This window comes from Herpailurus yagouaroundi, unplaced genomic scaffold, assembly GCF_014898765.1.
Source record: "Herpailurus yagouaroundi ecotype Mexico unplaced genomic scaffold, PumYag 220, whole genome shotgun sequence".
Classification (NCBI taxonomy): Eukaryota; Metazoa; Chordata; class Mammalia; order Carnivora; family Felidae; genus Herpailurus; species Herpailurus yagouaroundi.
The window spans coordinates 976,289-990,593 of record NW_024412451.1 but is presented as its reverse complement, the minus strand read 5'-3'; the positions used below and the strand labels follow the sequence as shown (position 1 = coordinate 990,593).

Genomic DNA, 14,305 nt, shown 5'->3' with positions numbered 1-14,305 from the left:
TTTTTTTTCCCTTATGAGAAGGACTTTTTTTGATGAATTTTTTTAATTTTATTTTTTATTTTTTAAAATTTACATCCAAATTAATTAGCATATAGTGAAACAATGATTTCGGGAGTAGATTCCTTAGTGCCTCTTACCCATTTAGCCCATGCCCCTTCCCACAACCCTTCCCATAACCCTCAATTTGTTCTCCATATTTAGGAGTCTTTTCTATTTGGTCCCCCTCCCTGTTTTTGTATTATTTTTGTTTCCCTTCCCTGTGTTCATCTGTTTTGTCTCTTAAAGTCCTCATATGAATGAAGTCATATGATTTGTGTTTTTCTCTGACTAATTTCAGTTAGCATAATACCTTCCAGTTCCATCCACGTAGTTGCAAATGGCAAGATTTCATTCTTTTTGATTGCCGAGTAATACTCCATTGTGTGTGTGTGTGTGTGTGTGTGTGTGTGTGTGTGTGTGTGTGTGTATACACCACATCTTCTTTATCTGTTCATCCGTTCATCCATCGATGGACATTTGGGCTCTTTCCATACTTTGGCTATTGTCGATAGTGCTGCTATAAACATGGGGGTGCATGTGTCCCTTCGAAACAGCACACCTGTATCCCGGGGATAAATGCCTAGTCGTGCAATTGCTGGGTCGTAGGGTAGTTCTATTTTTAGTTTTTTGAGGAACCTCCATACTGTTTTCCAGAGTGGCTGCACCAGCTTGCATTCCCAGAGAAGGACTTTTAAGATTTACAATATTAGCTCCTTCCTTCCTTCCTTCCTTCCTTCCTTCCTTCCTTCCTTCCTTCCTTCCTTCCTTCCTTGGCTGCATGCCTAATGTGGGACTTGAACTCACTACCCTGAAATGAAGAATCACATGCTTTACTGACTGAGCCAGCAGGCGCCCCTCTTCTGACTTATTTAATTACAGATTAGTTCTACGTGTTCTGGACCTTGTCAACAGGAGTCATACAATGTGTGTTCTTTTGTGCCTGGCTTCTTTTACTCCACACAATGTTGTATATAGTTGTAGTCCTTTCCTTCTGTTGCTATATAGCAGAGATTGGCAAACTTCTTCTGTAAAGGACCAGACAGTAACTGTTTTCGGTTCTGCAGGCCATATGGTCTCTGTTGTAACCACTCAGTTGTGTTGGTGTGAAAGCAGTCGTAGACAATGCATAAATGAATAAGCATGGCTGTGCTCCAATAAAACTTTATTTATGGCCTCTGAAATTTTCATTTCGGCATTCTCATGTATTATGAAATGCCACTCCCATTTTTATTTATTTTTCCAACCATGAAAAAAGTGTAAAAACCATTCTTAGCCCTCAGGCCATACAAAAACAGGTGACAGGCCAAATTTGGTGCAGCAGCCATAGTTTGCCAACCCCTGATGTAGAGCATTTCACTATATGAATTTATGGCAGTCTATCCATTTTCCTTTTGCTGGTTGATTCCAGTTTTTGGCTATTATGAACTAATGCGACTGTAAGGGTCCTTATACAGATCTCTTGGTGGACACTATTCTCAATTCCAAGGAATGGACTTTCTGGGTCATAGGACTGACATACGCTTAACTTGAATAGAAATTGCCAGTTTTTTTTGAGCTGGTTGTATATTTTACATTCACAGTGGGCCAGATTTGGATGGTTTCACTGCAGAAATAAATTTCTGGGTTTTTTTAAATTTTTTTTTTTAGTTTTATTTATTTTTTTTTAATTTTTTTTTCAACATTTATTTATTTTTGGGACAGAGAGAGACAGAGCATGAACGGGGGAGGGGCAGAGAGAGAGGGAGACACAGAACTGGAAACAGGCTCCAGGCTCGGAGCCATCAGCCCAGAGCCGGACGCGGGGCTCGAACTCACGGACCGCGAGATCGTGACCTGGCTGAAGTCGGACGCTTAACCGACTGCACCACCCAGGCGCCCCAATAAATTTCTGTTTTAATGAGCAATGAGATGTGAACATTTCAGCTCCCACGAGGAGTGGCAGATTCAGAAAGTTAGTCTTGTTTGTTTAATATGTTAATTTAGAGCATTGCCAGATACTGATCCCCCAGATCCCACTTTAGAGATTCTGATTTAATTGTTAGGGGTGAACACAGGGAACCAGTATATTTTAAAAGCTCACAGGTGGGGTGCCTGGCTGGCTCAGTCAGCAGAGCTTGTGACTCTTGATCTCGAGGTTTAGTCCAAGCTCCACGTTGGGTGTAGAGATGACTTAAAAATAAAATATTAAGAAAATAAAATAAAAGCTCCCAGGTGGTCCTCTTGTAGTCCAAATGAGGATTTCAGTGCTTCCTTCTATTTGGAACTATTTGAATTGGGGAACCCTCCCAACATTTTATGAAAAATGTCAAGCATAAAGAAAAGTTGAAAGAAAAATTGACCGTGTACGTCGGGTCCATCCATCACCTGTCTTAATTTTTGACTCATCGTCAAGTTGTAGATATCTGTACACTGTCCTCTGAACATCACAACTAATGTTTTCTTTCACAAAGGAAAGGAAGGCTGATGGAGGTTCAGAGTATTTAGCTGCAGTGGGAAAAGACATTTTGGGTTTTTGAGTTCAGAGTGCACAGAAATAGTGGTTGGTTATATCAAGATTAAGTGTTTTGTTTTGCTTTGTTTAAGTTTACTTATTTATTTTGAGAGAGAATCCCAAGCAGGCTCTGCGCTGACAGATGCGGGACTCGAACTCACAAACCATGAGATCATGCATGGCCTGAACCAAAATCAGGAGTCAGATGCCTAACCCACTGAGCCACCCAGGAGCCCCCAAGGTTAAGTCGTGGCATGAATAAAGGAGTCGTGGCATGAACCTGGGGACCAAATGGAATAGGAGGCAAGAGTTCGCCTGCCACCAGGGGGCAGTGTGGGCCGTGGGAACTGCAGGGCGAGGGCGCTTGCGGGGCGGGTCCCTTTCCTGTTGGTTCAGCGGATGGGACCGAGCTTGAGAAGCTACCCCTGCAGCGGAAAGCTGGGGAAGGAGCACCTGCTGAAAGGTGTCACGTATTTGCAGCACCGTGGATGGGAAGAAGAAATGTGAAAGAATGTGCGGTTAGGCAGGCCTATGGAATCCCTGCAGAATATTCTGCCGCTGAGATTATCCAGTTTCAAGAACAGGTGACCTGCGTGAGGTCAAGATATTAGGTGCTTACCCCCACAACTTTTTTTTTTAATTAATTTTTTTTTTTTGAGAGAGGGAGGCAGAGGGTCTGAATGGCGCCCCTGAATAAAAAATAAATAAAACATACCTATTCAGAGACCCAACAAAATTTCCTGCATTAGAAGTTAAAACTGAGACTTTTTTTTTTTAACACAAGAATATCCAAGTACTCCCATCAGCCGTCAGAGCAGTGACATCATCACCAGCCACGGAGCTTCTAGAAAACACCACCGAGGGGCGCCTGGGTGGTGCAGTCGGTTAAGCGTCCGACTTCAGCCAGGTCACGATCTCGCGGTCCGTGGGTTCGAGCCCCGCGTCGGGCTCTGGGCCGATGGCTCGGAGCCTGGAGCCTGTTTCCGATTCTGTGTCTCCCTCTCTCTCTGCCCCTCCCCCGTTCATGCTCTGTCTCTCTCTGTCCCCAAAATAAATCAACGTTGAAAACACCACCGAACTCTGATGGGAGAATGACAGTAAGAAGGGTGGAAGAAGTCTTCCTACTCTCGTGAAAATAGTTCACCTCGCAGACCCTCAAGGTTCCCTTGACCACACTTTGAGAACAATTCTTTCACAAAATCTTTGTCACAGAAAATATACAATAATTCTGAAATCATTCTTAAATCCAGGCCATGTTCAAATTTCTCCAGGTGCCCAGGAATCATTTTTAAGGCTGTTTTTAGCAACTAGGACCCAACGAGGTTCATGTAAATCGAGAACACTTTACGGCCACCTGGGTGGCTCAGTTGGTTAAGCGCCGACTCTTGAGTTCTGCCCAGGTCATGATCTCATGGTTGTGGGATTAAGTCCCATGTTGGGCTCTGTTATGAGCGTGGGGCCCGCTTGGTCTCTCTCCCTTTCTCTGCCCCTTCCCCTCTCACTCTCTCTCTAAATAAATAAACGTTTTTTTAAAGCTACAACAAATAATTCTACAATAGTTTCATACCCTTTCTGCACCATGACATTGACTTCTGAAGTTTCCAGCCTGTTGTCTTGTAGAACGTTCCACATGCTGGGTGCGTCCGGTTGTTGGCTCGTGGTGTCACTCAACTTCTTCTTCTTTGCTGCCAACTGGAATAGATGGTATATATTTTGATATCGGTTAGTGGTAATAATGAGAATTTAACAATAGTTAACAAGCATTGTGGGTTTGCTTCTTGCCACACACTGTGCTGAGGTCTGTAAGTGCATTTCCTCAGCTTTTGTCTGGAAGGATTTTCATAATCAGACATTGCTGCAGGCAGCAGGGAGTGGTGGGGCCTGTGGCAAATGTTAGGGTGTGTGTTCTGTGTACGAGGCGGGACACCCACTGCACAATTCGAGTTGATTATGCATGTTTAGGAATGTAGTCTGTCTACTGCCAAGCCTTCTCTCTCTTTTTTTAATAGAAGCTGCAAATATACGTTCTTCAGAAATCTTCCACTTTTTTTTTTTTTTTTTTTTTTTTTTTTTTTGAGAGAGAGAGAGCGCACAAGTGTGTGTGAGCTGGGGAGGGGCAGAGAGAGAGGGAGACACAGAATCCGAAGCAGGCCCCGGGCTCCGAGCTGTCAGCACAGACATGGGGCTTGAACTCACCACCCATGAGATCATGACTTGAGCCAAGGTTGATGCTTAACCTGCTGAGCCACCCAGGCGCCCCAAGAGAGAATGTTAAGCAGGTTCCGTGCTGTCAGCGTGGAGCTCGACAGAGCCCAATGCAGGGCTCCATCTCATGACCTTGAGATCATGACCTGAGCCGAAATCAAGAGTGGGATGCTCAACTAACTGGGCCAGCAGACACTCCCAAAATCTTCTACTCCTCAAGGATAGACTACAAATGCAGACTTCTCATAACTCCTGAGCAGTCCAAACAAAACACTTCTATGGCCCTTGGGCCTTTGCTGTTTCTTCTCTGACAAACATCTCAACCTTCATAACCACATAGTGAGATCAGAAATATTTTCCCCATTTTACAGAGAAGGAAATATTTTCCCCCTTTTATTTAAAAAAAAATTTTTTTTTCAACGTTTATTCATTTTTGGGACAGAGAGAGACAGAGCATGAACGGGGGAGGGGCAGAGAGAGAGAGGGAGACACAGAATCCGAAACAGGCTCCAGGCTCTGAGCCATCAGCCCAGAGCCTGACGCGGGGCTCGAACTCACGGACCGCGAGATCGTGACCTGGCTGAAGTCGGACGCTCAACCGACTGCGCCACCCAGGCGCCCCTATTTTCCCCCTTTTAAAGAGGGGAAGTGACTTGCCCCAAAATTACACTGAGAAAGTGGCCAAGCAGGGATTTGAACCCAGGAGGCCTTGTGGTTCCAGTAGATCAGTGTTTTTACAAATTTTCAAACATCATCATGATTATGTTACTTTTATTATACAGCGATTATTGTGTGCTTGGCATTTTTCTAAGTGCTTTACAGATACGAAATAATTTGATCTTTGTAATAGCCCTATGGGGTGGGGACAATTATTATCCCCATTTTACAAATGAGTAGAGAAGCCCAGAGAGGTGAAGTTACTTGTGCAAGGACACACAGCTAGTAATAGCTGAGCCAAATTTAGAACCCATGTCACCTGGCTCAGGAAACTGTTCTTGACCACTGGTCCATGCACCTTCGCCATGAGATGGGATGTTTTCCTTCTGGATTCGTCAATGAAACCTCCACTTCATGAAATACCACTTCCCTGTACTGTGTAGTGGGCACCCTGAGATTTCTCACTTTATCCTATCTCCCTCCTTGCTCCGTCCATCCTATTCCATTCCACACCTTTCTGCTCTTCTGTGTCTAGTGCATTTTATTTGCTTTTGTCTTATCCGTGAGATTCGTTCATATTCTAGCATACGGTTATAGTTGGCACGTTCTTATTCTCATCCTGTGCCTCAGTTTCCTCATCTGCAGAATGGGCACAGGAACGGTACCTACCTCATAAGGGTGTGTGTGGAGTGAATGAGTTCAGTCGAGTTGAACACTTAGAAGAGAGCCCGGCACAGGAGAAGGGGTCAGTCAATGTCAGGGCTCTTGGAAATGAGTCGATCTGACTAATGGGTGAAGAGGGAAGGGTGTACCTAGCAGAGAGAATTGCATGGGCAAGAGGTGTGGAAAAACCTGGTGCTTTCTGGAAATGACCCTGGGTTTCAGAGTAGCTGGGCGTGTTGAGAAATGGAGGATGTTACAGGACATTGGGCTGTGAAGGTGGACAGGCACCAGAACAGGGGCATTTCAAAAGTTAGGCCGAGGACCCAGAACCCTGCCCTGGGGACAGTGGGAGCCAAGGAAGAGTCTTGAGCAGAGAGGAGCAGGTTTGAATCTGGGCAATAGAAACCCCCTTCAGGGTCATGCGGGAGATGGATGGAGGCTGGTGGGCCAGGGAGGATGCTGGTGGTTGTTCCAAGCAGGAGAGGATGAGGTCCAAGATGGGTGGGACGGTGGGAGGTACATGGTGGTGGAGGACGGATTCTAGATATTCCAGAGATGGGAATGGCCAGGGATACTGCTCACTAGCCAAGCCACTTGCCACACAGATTCCATCACCAAGGGCCTGAGGAATCTTGATCTACGTGGCAAGCAGGATTTTGCTCAATTGATATTAAAATTTTGTCCAATTTATATACACACACAATTACATATATCATATATATACTTTTACCGTACCATATAGACCATATAGATACTTTCTAACTGTACTGGTTGTTCATGGCTGATGTCCTTCTGATTGGTCAATACCCATTGCTACAACTGTGATTCACTACTTTGAACACTACTCCTGATCATCCATCACAATATTTAGTTTAAAAGACACCCATGTCTTTTGCTTTAAAAAAAAATTCAGAGATACAGGGTTAGTATCCAAAATCTATAAAGAACTTATCAAACTCAAAACCCAAAAAACACATAATCGGTGAAGAAATGGGCAAAAGAGATGAATAGACACTTCTCCAAAGAAGACATCCAGCTGGCCAACCGCCACATGAGAAGATGCTCCACATCACTCATCGTCAGGGAAATACAAATCAAAACCACAATGAGATACCTCCTTACACCTGTCAGAATGGCTAACATTAACAACGCAGGCAACAACAGATGTTGGCGAGGATGTGGAGAAAGGGGAACCCTTTTGCACTGCTGGTGGGAATGCAAGCTGGTGCAGCCACTCTGGAAAACGGTATGGAGGTTCCTCAAAAAACTAAAAATGGAACTTCCCTACGACCCAGCAATTGCACTACTAGGCATTTATCCATGGGATACAGGGATGCTGTTTTGAAGGGGCACGTACACCCCCATGTTTATAGCAGCGCTACTGACAATAGCCAAAGTATGGAAAGAGCCCAAATGTCCATCGATGGATGAATGGATAAAGAAGATGTGGTCTATATATACAATGGAGTATTACTCAGCAATCAAAAAGAAGGAAATCTTGCCATTTGCAACACTGATAGAACTGGAGGGTATTATGCTAAGTAAAATTAGTCAGAGAAAGGCAAAAATCATATGACTTCTTCACTTATATGAGGACTTTAAGACACAAAACAGATGAACACAAAGGAAGGGAAGGAAAAATGAGATAAAAACAGAGAGGGAGACAGGTGATAAGAGACCCTTAAACACAGAGAACAAACTGAGGGTTGCTGGCGGGGTGTTGGGTGGGGGGTGGGCTAAATGGGCAAGGGGCATTAAGGAGGACACTTGTTGGGATGAGCACTGGGTGTTCTATGTAAGTGATAAATCAGTAAATTCTATTCCTGAAACCACTGTCACACTATATGTTAACTAACTTGGATTTAAATAAAAATAAAATGAAATAAAGGCTCCTGAGAAAGAAAAATTCAGAGAGTACAGAAACAGACCAAATAAAAAGTGAAAGATCATCCCTTTGCTGCCACCAAAAGGTGTTAATTTGGTGCAGGATGCCTGCGATTTTTCCCACAAGCTTTTGCAAGGTCTGTGATTTTGCTTTGCATTTGTTTGGCATTGCACATCTATCCTATTATATATGAGCTAGGAAGGTGTTTGGCTGAAAAACCAATACATGACTTAAAAAACCATACAGTGGCTTAAATAATTGGGTGTTCAATGTTCTCCTGTAATAGAGTCTGGAAGAAGGCAGTCATGGTCCGATTAAGCAGCGCTATTATTTTGGGGATTCTTTTTCATGGTTGCAAGGTGGTTGCTGCAGCTGCAGCCATCACGCCTTTGTCCAGAACCAGATGAAGTGGGAAGGAGAGGTGCCAAACTCTTGTATCAGGAAGGGAAAAGCTTTCTCAGACATTCTCAGACATTTACGGAGATCTTGGTGGCCAGAGAACCGTGTCAGAAGCCACCCAAGCTACCATGGAGGCTAAGGAAGTGCTTGGCTGGGCACACGGATGCCCCAAGCCAAACTGGAGACCTGTGAGTGGGGAAGGGCAGAATGGGTGCTGGGTGTGGACACAGGGTCTGCACATGGTGCCCTTCTATAATCTGCTGATTAGACTGACCTGGACCAGGATGCTAATTGGTGGGAGGGGTGCTATGTGAGTGGGAACTAATCTTCTGAGTGGTTGTTAGATCATTAGGGTAACAACTGTTTTCTGACAGTTGCTTCCCTGAACTGAGTGTGGGAATTTAGATAATGAGGATTTTCCTGAGTGGGCGTTTTTTGCACATGTGTCGGAAGTTCTTAACAGCAGCATCTTAGCAGTAACTTTGAGGGGTCAGAAAGAGTGCACATTTGAGATGCTGGTAAACACGACAAACTTGCCCTCTGAAATGGCTACACGGAGTCATACCCGCGTCCCAGGAAACAAAAGGGCTTGCCTCAAACACCCTGAGCAATACCCTAACAATTGCCAATCTGGTATGTGAAAAGTGAGGGTTTTTAACATTTAAATCTCCCTCCTTTTCTCCCAAAAAAGGGAGATCAAATATTGTTTCAGATGGTTTTTGACTATTTGTTTCCTCTTCCATAATTGCCTCTTTTTTTTTTCTTTTGTGCATTTTTCTTTTGGGAGTTTTTATTGATGCTTAGGAGCTGTTTATATATGATGGCTATTCACACTTTATAATACTTTCTTATACATGCTGCGACTATTGTCTGAGTTTTTTGTCTTTTAACTCTTATTTTGTTCTTTTCTATGATGAAGTTAAACTATGTGGTCATCCTTGTCACTGTTTTTCCTTGTGTGTGTGTGTGTGTGTGTGTGTGTGTGTGTGTGTGTGTGTGTGTATAATCTCCTTATGTATTTATAAGATTATATATATCTTTGGGGTGCCTGGCTGGCTCAGTCGGTTGAGCGTCTGACTTCAGGTCAGGTCATGATCTCGTGGTTCGTGAGTTCCAGCCCCGCGTCGGGCTCCCTGCTGACAGCTCAGAGCCTGGAGCCTGCTTCTCATTCTGTGTCTCCCCCTCTCTCTGCCCCTCCCCGCTCATACTCTGTCTCTCTCTGTTTCTCAATAATAAATAAACGTTAAAAAAAAAGTCATGTTTAAAAAAAAAAGATTATATATATCTTTATATGATTTTATATATATTCTTATATACTCATAATATCCTTATATATTTTCCTCTAGAATTCTTTTTTCTCTCTCTAGAATTCTTATGGTTCTTTTAATGTTTACATCTTTAGTTTATCCTGAATTTTGTGTTTTACTTTTAATTATAAAATGACATGTTTTCTGTTTAAAAATTGTTAATGTAGAAAAGCCTAAAGAAAAAATATATTTTGATGAATGAATAAATTTTTTTTAAAAGATGACACTGTACAAGTTTTTTTTAATCTGCTTTTAGCACTTACCAGATATTTAACATATTTTCATGTCATTAAATATTTGTGTATAGCATCTTTAATTTAATTTCAATAACATAATTTTATTATTTAATTTTTTAAATGTGTATTTATTTATTTTGAGAGAGAGCGCGAGCAGGCATGTGCGTGGGGGAGGGGCAGAGAGAGAGGGAGAGAGAGAACACCCAACAGGCTCCATGCTGTCAGTGCAGAGGCAGACGATGCCTGGCTCGATCCCATGAACAGCAAGATCATGACCTGAGCTGAAATCAAGAGTCAGGCGCTTAACTGACTGAGCCACCCAGGCACACCTAATCTTTTTGCAAAAAACTATGCTAGCTAGATGTAATCCTGAGGTGGGATGGGTGCTTCTGGGGTCAGTTTTGCCATCAGACCAGAGTCCTTGGCTTATTGATAACTGTCTGTACTCTCCTTCCCCACCAGGCCTTGGAGACCCGGGCCAGCCCCGGCCACACCCCAGGCTGTGTCACCTTCGTCCTGAATGACCACAGCATGGCCTTCACTGGAGATGCCCTGCTCATCCGAGGGTGTGGGCGGACGGACTTCCAGCAAGGTCACAGGCCCCCTTCTCCAGCCTGAGATCGTAGGATGGTTATGCATGGGCCAGAGTTTTAAGTACCTGTTGTAAGAATGAATGAATGGGTGTTAGAATGACACCAGAGTTTTAAGGACCTGTTGTAAGAATGAATGAATGGGGGTTTTAGGGGGTCAGGATTAGATTCAAGAAGTTTAGATGCTGGAGTCGGGGAGAGTTAGAGTCATGACCCTTGGGGGGGGCAGATGCAGTGGTTTACTGTATTGAGGGACAGTTAGATTCAAGGGGGGGGGGGCGCTAGTTATCTATCGCTGTGAAACAAATGACCCCAGAGTGTAATGACTTAAAACAATGATTAACATTATCTCACATAACTTCTGAGAGTCAGGACTCTGGGAGTAGCTTAGCTCGGTGGTTCCGGCTCAGCATCTTTCATGGAGGGCACAGTCAAGCTAGGGCCTGGGCTGCAGTCATCTGAAGGCGTGACTGGGGCTGGAGGGTCCACTTCCAAAGGCGCCTCACTCACATGGCTGGCAAGCTGGCTCCCACTGTTGGCAGGAGGCCTCAGTTTCTCACCATGTGACCTCTCCATGGGGGTACTTTGTCTTCATGACCTGGCAGCGGGGTTCCTCCAGAGGGCATGATCAGAGAGATGCAACGGGCAAGCAGTCCGAAGCCCTAACTTTTTCTTAATGACCTAGTCTCAGAAGTTAACCTCTGTCATTTCTGCAATATCCTGTTTATTCGTTGCAAGTCACTTAGTGGAGACCACTAAGTCAAGGCGAGGGGAAGGATCACATTTTGAACAGAAAAGTGTCAGTGAGTTTGTGGACATATATTTTTTATTTATTTATTTATATATATATTTATTTATTTATTTTTGGGACAGAGAGAGACAGAGCATGAACGGGGGAGGGGCAGAGAGAGAGGGAGACACAGAATCGGAAACAGGCTCCAGGCTCTGAGCCATCAGCCCAGAGCCCGACGCGGGGCTCGAACTCCCGGACCGCGAGATCGTGACCTGGCTGAAGTCGGACGCTTAACCGACTGCGCCACCTAGGCGCCCCTATTATTTATTTTAATAATATTTTAATATTTATGCTTCACGGAATTTGTATGTCACCCTAGCACAGGGGCCACGCTAACCTTTTCTGTATCATTCCAATTGTAGTGTATGCACTGCCCAAGGGAGCCCTTATTTATTTATTTATTTATTTATTTATTTATTTATTTATTTTAAGTAATCTCTACATCCAACGTGGGACCTGAACCCACAACCCCAAGCTCAAGAGTCACATGCTCTACCGACTGAGCCAGCCAGGCGCCCCTGTGGACATATTTTTAAACCCCATAAGGAGTTTGGCTGCTGGAGGTGTCGCAGCGGGGAGGGGTGTGAGTTTGATTCAGGAGTTCAGCTGCTAGGGGGGCAGTTAGATTCAGGAGTTTCACTGTGGGAAGGGAGTTTAGTTTCAGAATCTCTGGGTGTGCCTGCCCTTGAGCGTGCGTGCGTGCGCGTGCGCGCGCACGCGAATACGGGGCTGACACTAGATTGGGAGGATTTAGCTGCCCTGATAAAGACAGAGCAAAGATAGGACAACCATGAGCTGGAAGTGTGTAACCAGAGCCCCAGGCTGCCTCTTGCTTCCTCTTCCTCTCCTTATGTCTCCGTCTGTGTCTGTCTGTCTCTTTCCGAGGTGCCTCATCTCCCATTTATCCACTCCCTGCACAGTTAGGGAATTGAAGGATTGGGCTGACATGAATGGCGGCAATGATGGTCTAGAGAGGTTTGCCCCCGCCCCAGTTGAGGACTCAGAGGGTGTTGTTGGGAGCATTCTCTTTGGCCTCATGTCTTCAGTTTCTTACCTTCTAGTCCAGCCTCCCTGCCCTGAAGCTTTTCCAGGCTGAGGGCACAACTCCCTGGTGCTTCAGGATCTCATCCCAACCTTATTTACCACCATGGCGAATTTCTCACCATTCCTCAACCCTTCGCCTATGCTGTTCCATCTGCCTAGAACGCCCTTTCCTCTCTTTCTGTGCCTAGGCAGGGCGGTACTGGCAGGAAATGAGGGGGGCAGTTTAGCTATGTGATTTTATCCTCCTACCCTTTTCTTGAAGGAAGGGATTAGAGGGCTCCTGTCCTGTTGATTCACTCCTCTGAACTTTCCCTCCCCAGGCTGTGCTAAGACCTTGTACCACTCAGTCCATGAAAAGATCTTCACGCTTCCAGGAGACTGTCTGGTCTACCCTGCTCATGATTACCATGGTGAGGGCTTCCTGGGGGAGGTATGGGACTTCTATAACTTTCCATTTGAGAGGGCGTACCAAACTGCTGTAGTCCTTGTGGGGCATGGAGACTACAATTCCTAGAAATTCCTCTGGCCAAAAAAGATTAAGTGCTTAGGTGTGCCGAGTGTGGATGGAGAAACTACAACTAGAATTCCGGAGGGCACGAGTTTTCCCGGGACTTCCTTATAGAGCTTAGGGAAGGTGGGAAACTACATTTCCCATAGTGCCTTTTGAGGAGAGCCAGCGATCTCAGGTACATTCTGGGAAGAGCCTATTAGTCCCAGGCCCCGAGATGCACCCTAAGCCTCCTGGGAAGTGTAGTCCTAGGAAGCCCCAGGCACTTGCCAGGTTGACATTCTTCCCCTCCCTCGGCCACTAGGGCTCACGGTGTCCACTGTGGAGGAGGAGAGGACTTTGAACCCTCGGCTCACTCTCAGCTGTGAGGAATTTGTCAAGGTCATGGACAACCTGAACTTGCCCAAGCCTCAGCAGATAGGTGAGCATTTGGGGGCCGGGACTGCTGGGTCTGAGGGAGGGTGGGGCTCAGGGCCGGAACTCTAGTTTCCCAAAGAAGAGGGGCTCCTAGGATTTCTGGGTCCCCAGTGGGGCATGAGGGGGTCTGCTGGAGCCCTTTGTTTTAACCTCGGTTTCTTCCTTTCAGACATTGCTGTTCCAGCTAATATGCGCTGTGGGATCCAGACTCCCCCTTCCTGACCTGGCTTTGTCAGGTGCTCATATCCGTTAAGAATGCACTAGGTGGGGTACAGAGAGGGGCGCCATCACGGAAGCCTCTCTTCTTCCCCTCCCTCACCAGCCCTTGAGCTTCTTAAATAAAATTTAAAACATTGCTTTTTGTTTTGTTTTGTTGTTGCTCTGAATCTTATTTCTGTCCATTTTCTGGGGGAACCAGTTGGTTTTCTGGGCTGAGGTGTCTGGTCTAGAGAGGCCAAGGGGGTGAGCAAGGTCACTGAAGATCCAGGGTGCCTGCAAGGAGGAAATTTTCCAACTCACAAGATCAGAAACTCGTATCCGGGGCAGGGCTTCTCACCTCCTTGGATTAGAACACAGTCTTGAGTTTGAACCACTTCTACCTGTAAGACCCAGGATGAGGTGCTCCACTTCTCCGCGCCTCAGTTTCAATCTGTAAGATGGAAATAATACTAATAATAGGGTGTCATGACGACCCAAGGAATCCACATGTATGAGGTGCTTGGCACCCTCCCCTCATGGCCGGGTTCCTATCAGTGGTGACAATTATTGTAGCTATCGTTTGGAATGATCTTCCAGGCACTTCCTGGCTGCGCCAGAGTGACAGCATGTCTAATGGTTAAGAACACAGACTTTCCAGAGAACAACCCCAGCTTTAAGATTAACAACATGTATAGACTTTGCGCACATTTGTCCCTCTCAGCCTCAGTTTCCCCAGCTATAAAAAGGAGATGGTAATCCCTTTCTCATTAGGCTACTGTAAGGATGAAATTAACGTGTATAAAGTGTTTAGCACAGCTCCTGACATCCAATAATCCTTTCTCACGTGCCAATAATTTTCCTGTTTTTGCCCAG

At 45.2% G+C, this 14,305-nt stretch overlaps 1 protein-coding gene and 1 pseudogene across 1 annotated transcript; one reads left to right on the top strand and one right to left on the bottom strand.

Annotated features, from left to right (window-relative positions):
- The first annotated feature begins 10,215 nt into the window (after nt 1-10,215).
- ETHE1 (ETHE1 persulfide dioxygenase) lies at nt 10,216-13,589 on the top strand. Its single transcript, XM_040457258.1, has 4 exons — nt 10,216-10,474; nt 12,630-12,719; nt 13,122-13,238; nt 13,404-13,589. The coding sequence occupies exons 1-4, from the start codon at nt 10,414-10,416 to the stop codon at nt 13,454-13,456; spliced, it is 321 nt and encodes a 106-aa protein (XP_040313192.1). The 5' UTR covers nt 10,216-10,413; the 3' UTR covers nt 13,457-13,589.
- Nucleotides 11,537-11,649, bottom strand: LOC121019047 (uncharacterized; annotated as a pseudogene).
- Nucleotides 13,590-14,305: the final 716 nt, after the last annotated feature.

What these genes read in the sequence shown, in the direction of transcription:
- ETHE1 (XM_040457258.1), top strand. Translation starts at nt 10,414, where the DNA reads ATGGCCTTCACTGGAGATGCCCTGCTCATCCGAGGGTGTGGGCGGACG. An exon ending in CCCTGCTCATGATTACCATG is followed by an intron (nt 12,720 to 13,121) that starts GTGAGGGCTTCC and finishes CTCGGCCACTAG; the next exon opens with GGCTCACGGTGTCCACTGTG. An exon ending in GCCCAAGCCTCAGCAGATAG is followed by an intron (nt 13,239 to 13,403) that starts GTGAGCATTTGG and finishes TCTTCCTTTCAG; the next exon opens with ACATTGCTGTTCCAGCTAAT.